The sequence below is a fragment of the Panicum virgatum genome, chromosome 8K (assembly GCF_016808335.1).
Source record: "Panicum virgatum strain AP13 chromosome 8K, P.virgatum_v5, whole genome shotgun sequence".
Classification (NCBI taxonomy): Eukaryota; Viridiplantae; Streptophyta; class Magnoliopsida; order Poales; family Poaceae; genus Panicum; species Panicum virgatum.
This window is the reverse complement of record NC_053143.1, coordinates 48,140,340-48,157,756: the sequence shown is the minus strand read 5'-3', so window position 1 is coordinate 48,157,756 and position 17,417 is coordinate 48,140,340. Positions and strand designations below refer to the sequence as shown.

Genomic DNA, 17,417 nt, shown 5'->3' with positions numbered 1-17,417 from the left:
AATAAAACTAACTTGGACAGATTCCTGACTACTCGATCCGTGCCACACTAGTAACACAGGAACACGGCCCAACGATACGCGATTAGCAATGCAGTAAGGAACAAGATGAACCCAACAGGCCGCCTGCTGCTGCTAGATCTCACTGGCGGCGGCGAGGTGGTGCCGGCGGTGATCATCACCCGACCCGGTGGCATCACCCGCTCCTCAAAATGATCTCCATTTCTAGGGATAGGTGATGCCATCACCCGTCCTTAGAAATGTATTTTCAGGGGCGGGTCAACTGCTACAGTAGCTCGGCTGTCTTTGTAGGAGCATGTTACCTTTTGACCCGTGTCTGGAAAAAAAGTGGAACGTTCATACAAATCCTTCTTGTAGTAGTGTGTCACGATGCCATACGCAACCTTTGCAAGCGTGGCCGGGATGACGTGAACATCGTGCTCTCCGGCCCAAAACCTATTCCCTTGAGAGTGACCAGTTTGCACTGAGACCAGTTTAATGTTGCACGTCACCTATATGAAACTTATAGGTGACGTGCTTTGATATTGCACGTCGCCTGTGTAATAACAAAGGAGACGGGCAACATTTTAGGGAGGCCCTGAAGGGGTCAAAGGTGACGTGCATCATCTTCGCGCGTCACCCATATAGCAAAGGTGACGTGCGACAACAACGCGTCAACTTAGGGCGTTTCTTACATAGTGAAACTTATAACATATATTATTGAAGCCGTAGTCTTACAGAAAGGCGACCTCAAAGAGGAGCCAATTAAAAACCAAGTCCAAACAGTCAGACACACGTGAACACCTTCACGCATTGCAGAAGCATGACCTCGAATGAATCTCCACGTGCAAGCTGCGAAACACCATTGTCACCACCGTGAAGCTCGCCGGTGAAGGCCACCAAAGGCAGCGGCGTCCAAAGTGGCCCACAATGATGCTTGGAGCCAATGCGGAGAAGCCTGCCATGAGGCTCGAAGACATGGGGTGATGCGTGGAACATGGGCTTGTCTGCTCCGTGCACTTGCTTTGGCCTTTACTACGACACTTCTCCGGCCAGTCGGAAAGCGACAGCTCTCGGTCTAAACTAAACAGTGTCCAACGATGGCTCATTACACACTAACAACGTGCAAACAAATGTCCATTTCATTGAGAGAAATTTGATACCTTAGCAGGTAGGTATGGCAAGTTTCTAGATGCCCTCAGCAAAACCCTGGAGCTCGAATAACCTCGTAAATTAAACGTTGTGGGGCTGACGTGAGCATGCAATGCCATGCATACTAGCTACCTGCTCTCCGTCCAAAAAATTATTAGTGACGCTCCTGAAAAGCGGGGCTCTTTTGTGTTCTTCAACATTGTGTGTTTTTTAGAGGTGATATGTATTTTCGTTCTCTGCTTCATCAATAATACAAACATATGAATTGCCTTATGCCATTCATTTGAAAAAAGCACATTAATCTATTATTTTAATAGGGGAGTGTTAAAAGAAGTCACCATGTTTGCCTAGAGGGTCTAGAAATTCCCACATTAATCTAAAAAAAAGAAGAATTTACACCATTGGATTTTATAAAGATCAAACAGTCTAGACTAACTTAAGAGTCAATATCAAATATGATTAATAAATAGCTCATTTCATAATTAAAAATTTAAGAAAACTTAGGATATGATCAAAGAGTCCATACCGAGTACGACTAGTAAACAAATAAATTTGGAATTAGAAAAATAAGAAAACTCAAGAGTCCATATATATCAAATACAATTAATAAATGGCTAATTTAAGAGCTAAAAGATTACAAAAATTAGGAAATGACCAAGGAGTCCATACCAAGTACGATTAGTAAATAGATAAATTTGCGATGAGCTATTGATGTGTGTTTAGTAAAAACTCTACAAAAATTAAAGATTAATTAGACAACACTTAATTATTGCAAAGCATAATTAGGTGACAAGGGAAGCATAACCGGTAAACATCAGATGTGTCTAGCCGCAACATCATCAGACAGTGATAAGAAATTGATGAAGATGTGGATTGGCTGCATTATGCTATTTTAAAAAAAACAAACAAATACTATGTAAGAAAAGCCCTATAGTGACGGGCATTATCGCGCTAAGTTGATAGGCATTATGTCCGTCACCATTATCACATCACTAATGACTACTCAAAAGTGACGGGCATCAGTATTAGCCCGTCACCTATGGTAGTTTTAGCCCGTCACCTATGTCAACACGTAGGTGATCGGGCATCATTCTTTTGCATATTAAAATAAATATTTTTAGTGCAAATAAAAATTAAAAAATATTTTCTTTTTCCCACCGCGCTCGTGTGTCAAGTCGCAAGTCGCGCGATTTTTCCACCGTTATCAGGATTCGAACCCATGGCCTTAGCCTCGCGCGTACCCTTCCTTACCACTGGGCTACACCATCACATGTGACCAACAATGAGATATTTTTCTTTTATCATCACTTTTAAATGCCTTATATAACCCATTTTACAACTATAATGATCTCAAATGAAAATCTTTTCAACTATAAAGTTGTAGATCTGGTCGGGCCTGCAACTTTCATATATACTATTTTCCCATATGAGGTCATTTGTAAATTTTGAAAATTTAAAATTCAAAAATGAAACCATGTATTTGGATGCCAAGACAACCTCAACTTAAAAAATTTTCAACTACAAAGTTGTAGATCTGGTTGAGACCTACAACTTTTGTATAGACCATTTTTTAATCTGAGACCATTTGAATTTTTGAAAAACCGCGTGTTCAAATATTATAAAAGTCACAAAGGTGATGCGCCTTGATGTTGCATGTCACATATGTCATCACAAAGATGACGCGCTTTGATATTGCCTGTCACTATTGTCTTGTCAATGCCCGTCACTTATACTAACCTTATAGGTGACGTGCTTTAATGTTGCCCGTCACCTATATGAAACTTATAGGTGACGGGCCATAAATGTGGCCCGTCACCTATAACAAAGGTGATGTGCTTTGATATTGCACGTCGCATGTCTAATAACAAAGGAGACAGGCAACGTTTTAGGGAGGCCCTGAAGGGGTCAAAGGTGACGTGCATCATCTTCGCCCGTCACCCATATAGCAAAGGTGACGTGCGACAACAATGCGTCACCTTTGTGCGCGCATCACCTTAGGGCGTTTCTTACATAGTGAAACTTATAACATATATTATAGAAGCCGTAGTCTTACAGAAAGGCGACCCCAAAGAGGAGCCAATTAAAAACCAAGTCCAAACAGTCAGACACATGTGAACACCTTCACGCATTGCAGAAGCATGACCTCGAATGAATCCACGTGCAAAGTGCGAAACACCATTGTCACCACCGTGAAGCTCGCCGGTGAAGGCCACCAAAGGCAGCGGCATCCAAAGTGGCCCATAATGATGCTTGGAGCCAATGCGGAGAAGCCTGCCATGAGGCTCGAAGACATGGGGTGATGCGTGGAACATGGGCTTGTCTGCTCCGTGCACTTGCTTTGGCCTTTACTACGACACTTCTCCGGCCAGTCGGAAAGCGACAGCTCTCGGTCTAAACTAAACAGTGTCCAACGATGGCTCATTACACACTAACAACGTGCAAACAAATGTCCATTTCATTGAGAGAAATTTGATACCTTAGCAGGTAGGTCTGGCAAGTTTCTAGATGCCCTCAGCAAAACCCTGGAGCTCGAATAACCTCGTAAATTAAACGTGCTGGGCTGACGTGAGCATGCAATGCCATGCATACCAGCTACCTGCTCTCCGTCCAAAAAATTATTAGTGACGCTCCTGAAAAGCGGGGCTCTTTTGTGTTCTTCAACATTGTGTGTTTTTTAGAGGTGATATCTTGTATTTTCGTTCTCTGCTTCATCAATAATACACACATATGAATTGTCTTATGCCATTCATTTGAAAAAAGCACATTAATCTATTACTTTAATAGGGGAGTGTTAAAAGAAGTCACCATGTTTGCCTAGAGGGTCTAGAAATTCCCACATTAATCTAAAAAAAGAGAAGAATTTACATCATTGGATTTTATAAAGATCTAACAGTCTAGACTAACTTAAGAATCAATATCAAATATGATTAATAAATAGCTCATTTCAGAATTAAAATTTTAAGAAAACTTAGGATATGATCAAAGAGTCCATACCGAGTACGACTAGTAAACAGATAAATTTGGAATTAGAAAAATAAGGAAACTCAAGAGTCCATATATATCAAATACAATTAATAAATAGCTAATTTAAGAGCTAAAAGATTACAAAAATTAGGAAATGACCAAGGAGTCCATACCAATTACGATTAGTAAATAGATAAATTTGCGAGGAGCTATTGATCTGCGTTTAATAAAAACTCTACAAAAATTAAAGATTAATTATACAACACTTAATTATTGCAAAGCATAATTAGGTGACAACGGAAGCATAACCGGTAAACATCAGATGTGTCTAGCCGCAACCTCATCAGACAGTGATAAGAAATTGATGAAGTTGTGGATTGACTGCATTATGCTTTTAAAAAAAACAAACAAACTTATATCATATATTATAGAAGCTGTAGTCCTATAGAAAGGTGACCCTAAAGAGGAGCCAATTAAAAATCAAGTCCAAACAGTCAGACACACGTGAACACCTCCACGCATCGCAGAAGCGTGACCTCAAATGAATCCACGTGCAAGCTGCGAAACACCATTGTCAACACCGTGAAGCTTGCCGGTGAAGGCCACCAAAGGCACCGGCATCCAAAGTGGCCCATAATGAAGCTCGGAGCCAATGCGGAGAAGCCTTCCATGAGGTTCGAAGAGGAAGAAGATCCCTTTGGTGAAGACCAACGCAAAATCCGCAACACGAGCTAGCAAGCAGATCTACAGTGACTCTAACCAAAATAAAAACTAAAACAAGCAGATTCAGATAGAAACATGGAAGCAAGAGAAGGAGGGAGAAAAGAGGAGGGAGGGAGAAAAGAGGAGGGAGGGAGGAGGAGGAAGTGGAAGTGGACCCAAACCATGGGACCGAGAAAATGGAGGAGAGGGGAGGAGATTTGGTTGGGCGAAGCAAATGGAAGAAGAAGAGGGAGAGAAGGAATCTTTATTCGGGTTTGCCCTGCACCCACCAAATTGGAGAAGGCGACGAGGACGCCAGCTCATAGGGAAATTTCGGTTTCAGTAACTACACCACAATACCAAATTAGCGACTGCTAAAAATCAATAATAGCCGACGAGCCATCCGTCGGTATAAGATTGATGCAAACCATCCATCGTTACTTCAAGCTCTGCCTTGTTATTAGTAAGTGAACGAAATAGTAGCAGTACTAGCCGATAGCCCAATACTATATGACAGTTAGTGTTGTGTGTGTACATAGCAAGACCACACCTTTGCTTCTCCTATAAATATAGGAATGAAAGCCTGAGGAAAGGCACCCAGTCCAGCACAAGCAACCATTCGCTCCTCTCCTCTCCTCTACGGGTGTATTTCAGCGTCAGTGAGTGCGAGAGTGCTACTGGTATCCGGCGTGAGTTCTGTACATGATCAGTGGTGAGATTGAGAGGCACAGTACTTCCAACGTCCGATTCGGGAGCCTCCGGCGCGGCCTCGAGACGCTTGCTTGCATGCCTGCCCGGGGGAAGGAAGAGATGGCCTCGCTGCATTATTCCGGCAGCACTGCTGGTGGGGTTGACTCAGACCAGGTCCGGCATTGTTATGTACGTGTGTGCAGTTATTTATGTTAAATGGTTTGGAGGTAGTTTGAATAATTTTAGAGAAAACAAGCTATTTTTCTTTGATTTTTGAGCAAAAAATTTGTCTACCTCTGATAAATTCCGGTAAAGCCGATAATCTCGTTTGTTGATCGGTGAGCTCCCATAATTTTTTTCTACTGGTAAGGAAAAACCAGGTCTACCTGAGGATTCATGATCTTCCCCTAGCTCACTCTCTCCTTTTTGTAGCTTCTGCTGGATTGATTTTTTGCTAGTTGCTTGATCTTTTGCGTGAACTAGCTGTAGTAATCTGGGAAGAATGAATAGTTAGGCTTCGATGATTTAAAAAATCCTGCTACGATGGCAAAATGGCCATCAGTCAGCGAGTCGTATTGTAATGCCATACTTCAGGGTGGGTATTCGGTTCTTCAGTTCGGTTTGGTTTGGTTTCTCAGTTTTTTGAAAAAATTTGGTTCCTAAAAAACAGAAACCGATCGGTTCCAAGAAATCTCAGAACCGAGTATTTTGGTTCGGTTATTGGTTAAATTTGCCCACCCCTACCCATACTTGATGCTGAGATCTAATTGGACCAATCAGCAGGTTAGTGAGGTTTCTGAAGCTGTTACATGCGAATTGTGAGATGAACATGTGCATGCTCCCGTGAGTAGTACATTTTCGCAATATGTATTGGACAATTATACACTGAGATCTAGTCAACAACATGCTCAACTTGCTGTACTAGAAACGTTTGGTGGTTGTTACCAGAACTGAAAGCATTTTTTTCCTATACTCTATTTGGCAGCTTTTGGTAGAAGCAAATGGCTCTACCCGGACACTAATTTTGAACAGGCCAAAGCAGCTTAATGCACTTTCCTCCACAATGGTATGCTAAGAGTTCACTAGTATTACAGTACCCAGATTTATTACTTTTAGAATAGTGGGTACAGGATGATTGTTCTTTCGTGTTGCAGATTAAGGAACTCCTGAGGAGTTTCATTGCTTACCAAAAAGACGATGGAGTTAAACTGTTGATTATGAAGGTATCTCCTTTGAGGTAGCCTAACTTAGATTTTAGATGTCTTTTAGTGTTGAAGTATAAGTGAATAGGCCACTCCCCACCCCCACCCCCACCCACCCAAAAAAATCATAGACTTTTGGTTTGAATTAGTTGTTGCATAAACTCAAATAATTAGAGAGACAGAGTTCCAACAGAAATAACCAAGTAGCAAGGTAGTGATGGGGAACATGAGTTACCCAAGCATCTCCCATAGCAATTATTTACTCTTATCTAATTTTAACCGTGTGATTTGTATTGAACTTATATGAGGTACTAATTATGCCTGTTGCCATGCTAAGGTCTGCAAAAAGGAAGGGAGCGGTATTTATAAATGTTACTGCTTGTTTATATATTGATTCTAACTTGCTGTTTCTTTTCCCTTCAGTTCAGTTTCTTTCTCATTTCCTTCTATAAGGTCCTTTAGATTGACTTGATAGTCACGATCCCTTTATTGCCATCTATTGATCTTATGTTTTGTCATTTTATTGAATCGTCACTCTTCCAGGGGAAAGGGAGAGCATTTTGCGCTGGAGGTGATATTGTTGTATACTCCCAGGCTATACTTGATGGTAATTACAGCTTTAGCTTGTCTCTGCGGTATCCAATACTATCCAAAGCTGTTTTTTTACATAATTTGCAATTGTCTTCTGTTATCTGACTTAGTACTAATGTTACATGTTACATATGGGTCTAATTTTGTTCGTTGTGGTGTGCGTTTAATTCTTAAATCAGTTGGCTGGAAATGGGGTGCTGATTTATTCGAAAATCTGTATTTCCTAAATTATATAATTGCAACTAGTATCAAACCTCAGGTGAGCTGCATTCCTTTGTAGTTGTTATTCATTTCTCTATTCCTTGCCGTTAAAGTCATAATTTGACTATAGGTTTCTCTTCTAACTGGAATTGTCATGGGTGGAGGTGCTGGTATTTCTTTAAATGGAAGATTCAGAGTTGTCACTGATAAGACGGTACATGCTACAAGCATCCCTTTTGTGAGCTTGATCATTGCTAGTCTACTCGTTTGGAATAGTATGGAGAATCTTGATTGCTTTTTTATTGGAAAATCATAATAGTTTCAAGTGCCAAAATCTTTATCTTTTACATTTTGAATATTCATGCAGGTTTTTGCAATGCCCGAAACAGCTCTGGGTTTCTTTCCGGATGTCTCATATTTTCTATCTAGGCTACCTGGGTTCTATGGTTACCATATATCTCCCTTGTTAATTCAGTTCAAGCATATGTAACCATGCCATTGCTATCTACTCCCTCAGTCCCAAATTATAGTCATTTTCACCTTTGTAGATTCATAGAATTTGCTATGCACCTAAACATAATATATATGTAAATGCATAATAAACTTTATGAATCTAGAAAAGCTAAAGTGACTAATAATTTAGGACGGATGGAGTACTTAATATTCCTGGATATTTTTTCATAGTCCTGAAATATTATGCTCCTAATAATCTCATTTGCAATTTTAGAATCACCATGAGCTTAATTGATTTTTAGCAATTGTGCCTCTTGTGTAAATTAGCTATGGAATTGGTTTTGGATAAATAACAATATATAAAGAAACAAAGAGTGACCTAATTACTGGTTTTCTATTTGATTTGGTGGTTCCATAAGGTTAGTTATTATTTGTACAAAGTACGGTCAGCCTTCTAGTTAATGGCAAAAGGTTGGCTTGTGATATCTTGTTCACTAAACTGTTACCATGTATTTGTCCAGGAGAGTATGTTGCTCTTGCTGGTGCAAGACTGGACGGCGAAGAAATGCTTGCATGTGGTCTGGCTACTCATTTTGTCAGGTCAAATGTGGGTTCACTTGTGACTTACATCTTTAACTATTGCACCACCAAGCACCCTTTTTTCTGTACACTGCAACAAAAAACCGAACACTAAAGCTATCTGGAACATGCTACATAAATCCTGACATCATTGATATAATATTTGGATGCTTTCAGTTTTTATTCGTTTCCATCATTAACATTATGTATGTACTATATCAGTCGATAACTCCTAGTAAATACTCTTTGTTCCCCAGAGGCTGCCATTGCTGGAAGAATCGCTTAAAAAGGTGGATACTTCCAATACTTTTGTTGTTTGTGGTATTATCGATCAATTTTCCGAACATCCATCACTGAAAGAGAACAGCTCTTTGAAGAGGTAAGAGTGTTTCCAATTGAATGACTGAAATATGCCCGGATTCACATTTCATTAACTTGATTCAATGGTGCTCCCTAGCAGGTTGGAAATCATCAACAAATGTTTTTCCAAAAGGACAATTGAAGAAATTATATCTGCTCTTGTGAGTTTAATATAGTAACGACTGCAGCTTTATATGGGTTCACCTGTTCTGTCCTGCAGAATTAATTAATGTGCATCTTGTCAGGAGCAAGTGGCCTCAAATTTGTCTGATGAATGGGTTACTGCAACAATCCAGTCCTTGAAAAAGGCTTCTCCTACTAGTCTGAAAATCACCCTAAGATCGGTATCCTCAGAAAAACTCATATCCATAATATTATTCTGGTACCTCAGTTCTGTCCATGAGAATATAGGTGTTCCATTGTTTGTTTTTAACTGTAATTTCAGATAAGAGAAGGGAGAACACAATCTGTTGGGGATTGCTTACGTCGGGAGTATAGAATGGTTTGCCATGTCGTCCGTGGTGACTTCAGCAGAGACTTATTTGAAGTAAATATCCACATATTCGACACTGCTCATTTTCTTTCAAGATCTATCTACATTCTCATCTTTCGGGGCAAGGTTTCCATGCCTAACATCCAATTCCTCCTGTTGCAGGGATGTCGAGCTATAATGATAGAGAAAGATAAAAACCCAAAGGTTCAGATAATTTTATATTTAGCACATCTAGATGAAAAATTACTTCTGCTGGTGTATTTCAACTAAAATAACTTTTTTGATGGTGCCATGGTGGTGATCTTTTTCATGCTGGTACTTGCAGTGGATGCCTCCAAGTTTGGACCAAGTGCATGAGGAGGCAGTTGAACAATATTTCTCCAAAATTGATGATCCACAATGGGAAGAATTGAACCTACCTTCCAGACATTCGCATGGAAGAAATATCGAGTCCAAACTTTGATTGAAGTCTTGGGCAAACGAGTTGAACAGAGCCTCGATGGTGGCCGAAACAACACATCATTTCAAGTTTGGAGAGTCTCTGCAAACTACCGATGAAATAAAAGTAAATATGCCGTATAGGTCACCTTTTATCACAGTAGAAACTCTGTGTTGTTTATTCGTGAAGTTGTGCCCATTTTACAATAATTATAGCCGGCTTGTCGCTGCTATGATCTCTTTTGTTTTGGTGACAGCACATGACCTTTGTATTGTCATTCTAGTGTGGTCGTTCTATCTTCAGAGTTCAGTTCAGACGCACTACCACTAACTCGTCGCCGGGTGAGGGGATGATCACCGTTATGCTGCAGATATATTTTGGACGGAGCAGTCGTCTGGGCTTTGGAACATAGACATGTGGGCTGCCCCAATTCTATATATCTTCTGAAAGATTTTTTCTTACACAGATTTGTTCAACCAATCTCATCGATCCATCATTTTCTAACCCTAACCCTACTACCCCACCCGCCTCCTCCTACCCACCCCTTGCGCCGCTTCTGCTGTTCACCCCGCGGGCCGCCGCCTCGAGCTCCCTCCGCCACGTGTTGCGCCGCCGCGAGCTGCGCTGCTGCGCGCCCCCCTGCACCACATGCCACGCCGCGAGCTGCGCTGCTGCGCGCTCCCCTGCACCACATGCCACACCGCGCCAGGCCACCGCCGCACCCGCACACGCTGCTGCCGGCCTCGCTCCGCCGCACACTCAATCCACAGGAGAAGAAGACGCACAGCTCGTCGGAGAAGAAAGCTCATGTTCAACATTTCTAGTATTTTCAATATTTTATTCTTCCGATTTCAACATTTCATCTTTATAGTTTGAACATTTTATAAGCAAGTATTGAACCTGTTTAAGAAAATGCTGAGTTAATTCTATCAAAATATTGAACATGTTTGCAGCAGATAATAGTCCAAATAGATTTTAAAAATGGATGACTTATCTATCTTCTCCAAAATAGATAGGAGCCTTCGTGGGCTGGATCGCCACTAGCCTATCCAAAATGGGCTGGTATTCACCTGCGCAATCCAGCTACACTAAGCCCGGCGCCAGATATCTTTATGGGCTTTCTCACTCCCACCATTTGATTGGCCCGCCAGCCTATATGGTGCCTGGGCTTCAAAACCGGCCTGCTTTGTTCCTCCTGGGCTTGAAAGACCGGGCCAAAATTGGATCGTTGGGCCTCGTTTGGACGGTGCGAGCCAATATGAGCCGGCCAGGCGCGTCAAGCTAAGCCATTATTATTCCGGTCGGCCTGTTTAGGGCCCATATGGAATTGGAATGTGCGAACCTAAACCCTGGTCCCCCGAAGCCCATCGAGACCCGTGCGACCCGGCGCCTCCTCCGCCGCCGCCGCCGGGCGCACACCCGAGGCCGTAGGGCGCGTCCCGGTTGCTGGCGTCTCCACGGTCCAGAAGGTACGCCTTCCTCCCGGTCCCCCTCCTCTCCCTCCTCCTTCGGCGGCGGCGGCAACAACCTAGATCGCCGCCGCCGGCTTCGTCTAGCCTGCCTCGGATCTCTGGTCCTCTCGGAAGACCCGCCGACCTGCCGAGTGGCGCCGGCACCCGCCAGCCACCCAAAACCCCAGCCCGCGTAAGGCCCGTAGAGACAGAGTTGCAGAAATGGAAACCTCGGGCTGCTTTTTTTTCAAGAATATGCAGGAGAACTACGTATCATTGTATTAAGAAGAAATAGAATAATAGCAATTACAACGCCAGCCTTAAGGGGCCGCACGCACACCTCGACCTTGACACTGATTAGCGGACTATACGGCACTAGATTACAACAACAAAAAACGCGGAAAGGAAACCTCGGACTGCTACTAAAATCTCTCGGAGCTTTAGAATCAGCAGGCTACACACATCGCTCATAAGTATTTGTGTGCAATATGGTTTTAAGAAAAAAAAAAGTGTACCAACTAATGGCCCATTGGCTCCGTTCCGTAAGGACAGGAGCAAACGCTCAATCGTCTGAAAAAATGGTTTCTTTGTAAGGTGTAGCGAGAAAGCTTTAGATTTGTTTCGATATGCGTCCATGTCTATACATTTCAGTCTGAGAGCATGTCTTGATGTATGGCAGGATATATGCTGCAAAATGGCTCAACCTGTTGGATTGATCTCCTCGGCCTATTAGGCCCTTAATCCGCGCTCTGATCGGGGGCGCCCAACCCTTAATTGTTGGTGGGCCCCCGCTGTACAGCGCAAAAATAAAAGGGGGTGAGCGACCGGGGCACTCGGTACGAGGTTCACCACGCAGCCTACACCCTCACCCACAGAAACCCTAAGCCGATCTACTAGGGGGCGCTGGAGCAGCAGGAAGTTCCACCATAACCGCCGCCAGCTCCGTCCCGCCGTCGCCGCCACCTTCCTCAACGCCGTCGCGCCGGCATCGACCTCTCTGCGTCACTCGTCGCCGCCTTTGAGCGTATCTCCATCAACGAACCCGAGATGGCCAGCTCAAGCTCCTCTGCAGGCGCTGAAGGTCCTCTCTCTGTGTGTGTACTTGTGTAGATCTAGGAACTTCTCGTACTCAGATCAAGAAAAGAGAAAGAGATCCTCACTGATCTATGTTCTAGTCGATCCTAATAGTATAACAATGGTATCAGTCGCCTTGCTAGCGCATAGATCCAGTAGGGGAAAGCATGATTCAAAGACGAATCAAAAGAAACCAACAACAGAAACGGCAAATCGATCATGGATCGAAAAAGTGACAAACCCTAACCCTAGTCAAAGAACAGAGACGGCGAGGCTTACCTAGGCTCTAGTCGCCAGCACATCAAGGGCACCCGCGACGCCGGTACGCCGGCGCACGGGATGGACCCGCTCCGCCGCTCATCCGCAAGCGGCACAGAGCCGGACTCCGCGCGCGCGGGTGCTCCGGAAAGGGCTCCACCGCCAACCCGCTCGACGGCGGCGCGCTCCCGCACGGGAGAGCGCGCGCGCCGGCGAAGGGGGTGACGGCGGCGCCGGTCGTTTCCTCCTCCGCCCAGAGAGCCGCCGGCCGTGCACAAAAGAAACGGGGGAGGAGAGAAAACTGATTAGGGTTTGGTTGGGGAACCGGCCGCCAGCCGGTTTTGCTCCTCCGAGAACACCGTCCAGTCGTCCGATCAGCGTGGACGCCTGAGATCGCCCCAGTGCGGATTGGGCCGGCTTTCGGCCCAAGAGGGCGAAGGGGGCGCGCCGCGGCGGGCTGAATTGGCAGCCTGTCCGTCGGCTGTTGGGCCGCGGGCCCAGGCAGGCGCGGATCGCCCTAATCCGGGCCGAAAGGTCGTTTGGGCCACGAGCACAGTCACGATTACCTTATGAATTTCATCTTTATTCAGAAGTTTTTTCTTATTATTTTGTGAATAGTTTTGATCTCTATTCAAATTTGAACCAACGAGATAATTTGTTTAGAGAAAAGTAAAGTTGTACAGTTATATTGCTTCTGAATAAATGTGTTTTACATGTTTCCGCTACAAAGATTAAAGTTATTGCTCTTTAATTTAATTCGAACCAACGAGACAATTAAATTTAAGAGCATGTTTAAAGAGTTTTCTTGAGAAGTGAATTATGATATTGTTATTTTCTTACCAACGTTGTTAATAGAAGTATTATAATTTTTGGTATAGTTCTTGTGCATTTATTTCTATTTCTGCCCAACGGTGATATAGATTTAATTGCATAAACAGTTGTATGTTCTATTTTGACCAATGTTGGAATTATTACATGCAATTGTTGTTATTATGTTCTCACTATTTTTTGAAATTTTCAGCGGGGATGAACTTGATGGGATTTATTAATCACATCCCAACTCTAAAAGGAGACAACTATGGCGAATAGATCAAGAAGGTTGATCTTGCTTTCGTCTGTGGAGAGGTGGATGAGATAATCACCACTCCAAAGCCCACTGAGCCACCGGCTCCAGTGAGAGGGGAATCTGACACTGATGCTAAGTGGCAGGAAAAGGAAATGGACTATGCTCCTTTAAAGATGGCTTATGATCTCCAAAAGATAAAGTGGAATAATGCCAACAAGAAATGTGTGGCAGTGATAAAGAACACAATTGATTCTAACATTTTGGGTTCAATTGGAGAGTGTGATTCAGCTGCAGAGTACCTTAAAAAGATAAAGAACCAGTTTACTGGTTCTTCAAAGACTTATGCCACACAGATCATAAAACAGTTGGTCACAAAGAGGTACTATGGCAATAACGGTACTATAAAAGATCATATCATGGGGATGTGCGCCTTGAACTCCAAGTTCAAACCAATGAACTTGGATCTTAAGGAAGAGTTTATGGTGCACCTGGTGTTCGCCTCTCTGCCAAAAGAGTTTGCAACATTCGTTGTAAACTATAACTCACAGCCAGAGAAGTGGAATATGGAAAATGCAATTGGCATGTGTGCGCAAGAGGAAGATAGACTCAAGAAACAGAATGGTGGGTCTATCAATTTTGTGCATAATAACAAGAAAAGGCCCTTCCATGCTGCTTCTTCCCCGAGGTCCAAAGACAAAGCCCCTATGCCACAGAAGTATTAGCAACAGCGCCCTCCAGCTCAAGATGAGTGCTTCCACTGCCATGACAAGGGGCATCGTAAAGCAGATTGTCATGGCTACTTAAAGATGATAATGGCAAAGAATGGTGAGAATGTAATTTCATTTGTTAATGAATCCCTGTATATACATTTTTCTAAATCTACTTGGTGGATTGATTCTGGTGCAACTGTGCATGTTGCAAATTCTTTACAGGGGTTCCGTTCGACAAGGACTACGCTAAGAAGTGAAAGCCACATTAAAGTCGCGAACAGAGTACAAGCAGATGTGGAAGCCGTTGGCGATGTCTCCCTCGAGCTAGTTAATGGTTTCATGCTTGTATTAAAAGATGTTTTATTTGTTCCTTCGCTTCAAAGAAACGTGATCAGTGTATCACGCTTAGACACAGATGGTTTTGGTTGTCATTTTGCGAATGGCAAATGTGAACTATGGTTTGATAATAATTGTATTGGTGATGCTTTCCTTTACAATGATCTTTATTTATTATCTATGCGTGATAAAGTGCATTCTGTATGTGATGTGAATGTAAATGAATCCTTGACAGAGAAAGAAACAAAGAAAAGAAAGAGAACTCAAGATACTTCATCGAAATTATGGCACTGTCGTTTAGGCCATATTTCGAGGGGGAGAATTGAAAGATTAGTGAAGAGTGAAATTCTTCCTCAGCTAGAGTTCTCTGATCTTGAACAATGCATTGAATGCATTAAAGGAAAATTTGTAAAGCAAATTAAAAAGGGTGCCAAACGAAGTGCAGTAACATTAGAAATAATCCACACTGATATATGTGGCCTGTTTCCTATGAAAAGTGTGGATGGCTATGATTCGTTCATAACATTCACAGACGATTACTCCCGCTATGGTTACATTTATCCAATTAAAGAAAGATCTGAGGCATTGGATAAATTTAAAATATTCAAAGTTGAGGTTGAAAATCAGCTTGACAAAAGAATTAAAATAGTAAGATCAGACCGTGGAGGGGAGTACTACGGTCGACATACCCCTTATGGTCAAATTCCTGAACCTTTTGCAAGATTTTTACAGGAAAATGGAATAGTTGCCCAATATTCCACACCGGGGGAGCCTCAGCAAAATGGAGTAGCTGAAAGGCGCAACTTACACTGATGGATATGGTGCACAGTATGATGAGTTATTCCACACTACCATTGAGTCTGTGGATGGAGGCGTTAAAAACCGCCATCTATATTCTCAACAGAGTGCCAAGCAAATCGGTGCCCAAAACACCAGGGTTTATGGGGGTGGGAACTAAACAGGGCCTAAGGCCCCGTTTAGTTCCAGCGTAAAATTTTTTTACGTTTGAATCTTACTAATTTGAAGTACTAAATAAAGTATATTTACAAAACTTTTTGCACAGATGGGTTGTAAATCGCGAGACGAATATAATGATACTAATTAATCCATGATTAATCAATAATTGGCGGATGGTTACTATAAAATCACTGTTGTAAATCATGGGTTAAGTAGGCTCATTAGATTCGTCTCGCAATTTACAGTCCATCTATGCAAAAAGTTTTGTAAATAGACTTCATGCATGAGTCGAAATATTAGATGTGACAGTTTTTTAGTGTTTACGGGTTTATGGGGTGGAAACTAAACATGGTCTAAGTAAATTTTGAGTAGTTAAGGCTTGACGAGATGCCTGCCGTCGCGTCAAGAAATTTTACCGTTGCTTGCTTTTTTGTTCCGGGGAAAAGGGAGCTAGCAAAGCTGTGTTTAGTTCCAAAATTTCTCTCTCTAAACTTCACTATTCACTTATCACATCAAAATCTTGCTTTATGCATGGAGCATTAAATATAGGTAAATAAAAAAAACTAATTGTATAGTTTTAATATACACGACGAGATAAATTTTTTGAGGCTAGTTAGGTCATGATAAGACAATAATTATCACAAATAAACAAAAAATGCTATAATATACTATAATGTCTGATGTGATTTTTTTTACCACTATTTTAGGAATCTAAACACAGACTGTGTGGGGGAGTGGAGGTGAAGGTGGAGTAGTAGAGAAGCTAGCCCTAGGACCAGGAGGAGTACAGCCAGGAGTGTCAGTCGCCAGTGTTCTTGGCGTGCTCCTGGTGGCTGGATGGATGAGTGTCAGAGCAGGTATTATAAGTCCCTGTTTAGATTTTTACCTGTAAATCTGTAAACACAAAAAAAATCATCATATCGAATGTTTCGATACATATATGGAGTACTAAATAAAGTTTATTTATAAAATTTTTTACATAGATGAGCTGTAAATCGCGAGATGAATCTAATGAGCCTACTTAATCCATGATTTGCAACAGTGATGCTACAGTAACTATCCGCTAATTATTGATTAATCATGGATTGATTAGCATCATTAGATTCGTCTCGCGATTTACAACCCATCTATGCAAAAAGTTTTATAAATAGATTTCATTTAGTACTTCAAATCAGTAAAATTCCAATAAAAAATCGCTCGAACTAAACACAAACTAAGCCTGCGTAGGCGGGCGAGTTGCTGGACATGTCAGCAAAAAATTTTATTGGCAGAGAGGGAAGAGAAAAGAGAGAAGGGGTGTGTTTAGATCCCACAAAATTTCCAAATTTTCCATCACATCTCCTATCACATCGAAACATTAAATATAGCAAATAACACATGCATGAGGTACTAATTATAGCTAAATAAAAAAACTAATTGCATATTTTGATGTATGTTGCGAGACGAATTTTTTAAGCCTATTTAGATTATAATAAGACAAGGAGGCGATGTGACTTTTTCTCCCACATTTTCCCCGTCTAAACACAGCCAAGGAGGCGAGCGAATATTGAGACGCCGGCGTAAGCGGGCGCATATACATGCTTCCCGGTCTGCTATTGGCTGCGCGTTGCTGCTGAGGGGCGCAGCACATTAAAAGCTTGTGGACCCAGCCACTACAAGCTGTGCGTTATTTTTGAGTTGGAGCACATGTCGCCGGCTAACAGGCGCATCTATAATCCTTGCTCTCAGTCGGCAGTCAGGCG

At 42.4% G+C, this 17,417-nt stretch overlaps 1 protein-coding gene across 2 annotated transcripts; it reads left to right on the top strand.

Moving 5' to 3' along the window:
- The first annotated feature begins 5,433 nt into the window (after window positions 1–5,433).
- On the top strand, window positions 5,434–10,284 carry LOC120644972 (3-hydroxyisobutyryl-CoA hydrolase 1-like). Of its 2 annotated transcripts, none has more exons than XM_039921711.1 (14): window positions 5,434–5,694; window positions 6,491–6,571; window positions 6,660–6,728; window positions 7,251–7,314; window positions 7,478–7,557; window positions 7,630–7,713; window positions 7,867–7,945; window positions 8,474–8,559; window positions 8,789–8,910; window positions 8,992–9,052; window positions 9,137–9,235; window positions 9,337–9,438; window positions 9,547–9,588; window positions 9,710–10,284. In XM_039921711.1, the coding sequence occupies exons 1-14, from the start codon at window positions 5,518–5,520 to the stop codon at window positions 9,845–9,847; spliced, it is 1,284 nt and encodes a 427-aa protein (XP_039777645.1). In that variant the 5' UTR covers window positions 5,434–5,517; the 3' UTR covers window positions 9,848–10,284. The 2 variants fall into 2 exon arrangements, with proteins under 2 accessions (XP_039777645.1, XP_039777646.1); XM_039921712.1 differs by having other exon boundaries at window positions 5,435–5,679; window positions 9,710–10,260.
- The last annotated feature ends 7,133 nt before the right edge of the window (window positions 10,285–17,417 follow it).

Excerpts from the sequence above, each read along its gene's own strand:
- LOC120644972 (XM_039921711.1), top strand. The coding sequence starts at position 5,518 with ATGATCAGTGGTGAGATTGAGAGGCACAGTACTTCCAACGTCCGATTC. Across the intron at positions 8,560-8,788 it reads CTCATTTTGTCAGGTCAAAT|AGGCTGCCATTGCTGGAAGA; the intron begins GTGGGTTCACTT and ends TTTGTTCCCCAG. Across the intron at positions 9,439-9,546 it reads TCAGCAGAGACTTATTTGAA|GGATGTCGAGCTATAATGAT; the intron begins GTAAATATCCAC and ends CTCCTGTTGCAG.